At 47.1% G+C, this 3797-nt stretch overlaps 1 protein-coding gene across 1 annotated transcript in view; it reads right to left on the bottom strand.

The window, feature by feature from the left end:
• Window positions 1-3327, bottom strand: part of Hydr1 (abhydrolase domain containing Hydr1) — a 75272-nt gene extending 71945 nt beyond the window's left edge. Inside the window, exon 1 of the mRNA XM_076179682.1 lies at window positions 2984-3327. Coding sequence (XP_076035797.1) covers window positions 2984-3094 — 111 coding nt within the window. The 5' untranslated portion in view covers window positions 3095-3327. The remainder of the gene's footprint in view (window positions 1-2983) is intronic.
• Between the last annotated feature and the right edge of the window lie 470 nt (window positions 3328-3797).

Genomic DNA, 3797 nt, shown 5'->3' with positions numbered 1-3797 from the left:
AAAAGAATGAGTGACGAAAGATTAGTAAAAGAGGTGTGGAACGCAGAGGTGGAGGGAGTGAACTTGAGGAGATGACTGAGGATAGGATGGATGGATGGGGTGAAGGCACTGAGCAAGAGGGGAATGTCCATTGTGCAAGCAATGGACAAGGCAGGAAATAGGGATGAGTAGAGAATGACTGTGTAGATACCGTTATGCAAGGAAGGGAGGGATGGGAGGGTAGGGAGGACTTTAGTGTGAATGATATTTTGACGCAGCACGAAGGGATTTCTTCCTGGTTTTCTATTTTTCTTGCATGAAGGGACGGAGATCGGGAGGGTCGCCGATTAAGTGAAGCGGCCTTCCTGTGGATGTACTGTGTCTTGCTGCATTGCGTTTGACCCAGGGCAGTTGGCAGATGCAGGGACCGTCATCAATGAAGAATTGAGATGGAAGGGGTGGGAAGGGTGGAGGGGGAGTGTAATGGGTGGGAATAGGTACGTGCCTATGACTTAGCTACCTTCCTTATAAGATGGAAAAAAAACTTGGTACGCACACACACACACACACACACACACACACACACACACACACACACACACACACACACACATATATATATATATATATATATATATATATATATACATATATATATACATATATATATACATATATATATATATATATATATATATATATATATATATTTCATTTATCTATTTTACCATCACTTGTTACCACTGCATTGTCGTTTTGTTGTCGCTGCACTTTTCATGCAATTCTGCTCACTGTCAGCATAGATCCCTTTCCTGGCTCTCCGATCTTGTTTATCCTTATTATTAATAACGTAAGAAGCTTGGAAAGAAAGTACAAGGGTTAATCAGCTCCTTGGTGAAGTGAAAGTTCTTCATGAAGTCCCAGGGCCCAGTGATCAAAACACAGGCCGCGAAGTTAACCAGTGAACTAGCACATACAAATGTTTGTGAGCGTGTGACACTAACGGTCACCGACTTTCAAAACCAAGAACAAGAGTATCCAAAGTCATCGTAATAATGGTAAATGCAAGATGGGTCATGTTCCTATACAATGATGCAGATAGATAGATATATATAGATAGATACATAGAGAGAGAGAGAGAGAGAGAGAGAGAGAGAGAGAGAGAGAGAGAGAGAGAGAGAGAGAGAGAGAGAGAGAGAGAGAGAGAGAGAGAGAGAGAGAGATACGTGGTTTACTCGGCATCCGATCACGTGCTAGACTCGTGATCGACATTTATTTTCCTCCTGGATGAGACTTCCCGGCAGTGTCCAATTTTAGAGTAACGAGGCGACGTTATATAGTACAAGCACCTTATCTCTGTAGCCAAGCAGGAACGAATTGTAGTAAAAGTGAAAGCTTTTTCACGTCGGAAGCACGCTTTGAACGTGCGTGCGTGCGTGCGTGCGTTTCGTGTCTAGGTTCATGCATCCATGCGCTTGGTTAGTGTAGCAACCGACCTGTAGGTTTGTCTTTGCACAGTGTACTGGGTATGCTTGAGAATTAGTCCGTGTGTATTTACGTTTTTGCGTGAGTGCGTTCATGTGTCTCCGTGCATAAATGGAGAGAGAGAGAGAGAGAGAGAGAGAGAGAGAGAGAGAGAGAGAGAGAGAGAGAGAGAGAGAGAGAGAGAGAGAGAGAGAGAGAGAGAGAGGGAGAGAGAGAGAGAGAGAGAGAGAGAGAGAGAGAGAGAGAGAGAGAGAGAGAGAGAGAGAGAGAGAGAGAGAGGAGAGAGAGAGAGGGAGGGAGGGAGAGAGAGAGAGAGAGAGAGAGAGAGAGAGAGAGAGAGAGAGAGAGAGAGAGAGAGAGAGAGGGAGAGGGAGAGAGAGAGGGAAGGAGGGAAAAACATAGAGGGAGAGGGAGAGGAGGGGAGAGAGGAGAAGAGAGGAGAAGAGAGGAGAGACAGGGAGAGAGAGAGTGAACGGGAGGGAGAAGGAATGAGAAAAATTGGAAGAGAGAGTGAGGGCGACTGAAAAAAGAGGAAGAGAGAGAGAGGGAGAAAGAGAGATGGAGAAGGAAAGGGAGTGAGGGGAAGTAGAGGGATGGAGAGGATGGAAAAGGGAGTGATGATGGGGAAGGAGGAAAAGAGGAAAGGAGAAAGGGGTAGGAAGAGGGAAGATTAAGGAAGGAAGACTTGGGAGTGAGGAGTAGGGAGAGTAGGGAGAGGGAGGGATGGGAGTGAGGGGGAGGTAGGGAGGGAGAGGGGGAAGGGGAGGGGAGGAAGAGTAGGAGGAATGGTGAGGGAGAAATGAAGAGTGAGGGAGGAGGAAGAAGGTTGGTTCGTTGGTTATGAACTTTTGTTGCTTCAGAGGAAGAGGAAGAGATTGGGAATAAGAGGGAGAGCGAGGGGAAGGAGGAGGAAGAGGGAGGGTGGAAGAGATATATTGGAAACAATTAGGATGTAAGGAAGGAGGTCTTCAGACCTAGGCTGGCGAGGCGTGGGGTTGCGAAATTCTGAGCCGCGTCACGTGAATAAATAAGGAAAGGTTAATGAATGAAGGTCAAGTGTGTGGGAGAACGGGTATGAGATACCAAGAGTGTGAACACGCAAAGTATCTTAGAGGATGGAGGGGGAGAGCGATGAGGAGGGAGAGGGAGGAGAGAGCAAGAGTGACATAATCGTCTTGAGCTGCATGGTACATGACGCGCGCTGCGTGTGGAAGAGGGCATAGAACAGGGAGAGGCTCGAAACGGATAGAGTTGAGATGGAAGATTGAGATACTCGTACGTGGTGAATCATCCGGTACTCTGAATTGGGTACGAGGGAGAGAGGATGAATGGATAGTAAGAGGCAAGTGAAGAGGAAAAACTACAACTGAGGGGTGTTCTATACTTCTACATAAACTAGGAAAAACCTTTAGGCATATTTCTACATATGACGCCATATCAAGCGAATGGAAGCAACCTGGATATGACATCGTGGAGAACTCTCAACTCTGCCTGTAATCCTTCTTCCGCAATGACTTACCTTTACCGCCTCTGCCAGGTAGTAGAGCAGAAATCCGGAGCTTAGCGCCACACCGAGTACCATCCTTGGGTAATCACCAAACACTGCGAGCAGCACCGTGTCTACGGTCATACTGACAGTGGGACCAGCCCAACAGTAGACGCTGGGGATGGTGGAGGGAAGAGGAGGTGGAGGTAGTGGAGGTTTCTCCTCAGCCGTTTGAGCCTGTGCCCGGAGACTGAATACTGTAAACGATGACTGACGGATATACGTCAACTTTGTGACTGTGGGACGGAGGGGCACTTCCAGCCGGATTGCTAAAGAAGTTGTAGAGGGTGTGGGTAAGTCGAGGGTTGTGGAAAAGCGCAGTCCGCAATGGAATGTCTCGGACGGTGGTCAAGTCAACTCATCGGTATAGTCTTTCCTTCATTGCATCTCTGGTGAATTAACAACGTGCCAGGGGATTAGATGGAACTGCTACTGAATATAGAACCGATTGCATATGCATTAACGAAGGCAAAATGAGTGATGACTCGAAACAACAGTTGAGGTGGTGGTTGTGGTAGAGGAGGAGGCAATAGTGTGAACCCAGTTGACGGCCAACGTTTGCCGCGCAAGCCCGCGAACTAAAATTAACGTTAGTTTTCTAAAACTTTCCTAGATCGCTCTTTCTCATTGTCGTTCCCCGAATAAACTATGGCATTCTTGCACCTTCGCGCGCCAAGAGTTGAGGGTGAAAAAACGACACATAAGATTACAATGGCGTCATGAGGATTTTTTTTTCCTGTGACGCCATTCTCTCGACGACGTAAAATGACGTCACATGCACCGTGAT

The sequence above is a fragment of the Oratosquilla oratoria genome, chromosome 43 (genome assembly GCF_046742065.1).
Source record: "Oratosquilla oratoria isolate Oo_2021 chromosome 43, ASM4674206v1, whole genome shotgun sequence".
Taxonomy (NCBI): domain Eukaryota; kingdom Metazoa; phylum Arthropoda; class Malacostraca; order Stomatopoda; family Squillidae; genus Oratosquilla; species Oratosquilla oratoria.
This window is presented reverse-complemented; position numbering and strand designations above follow the sequence as displayed.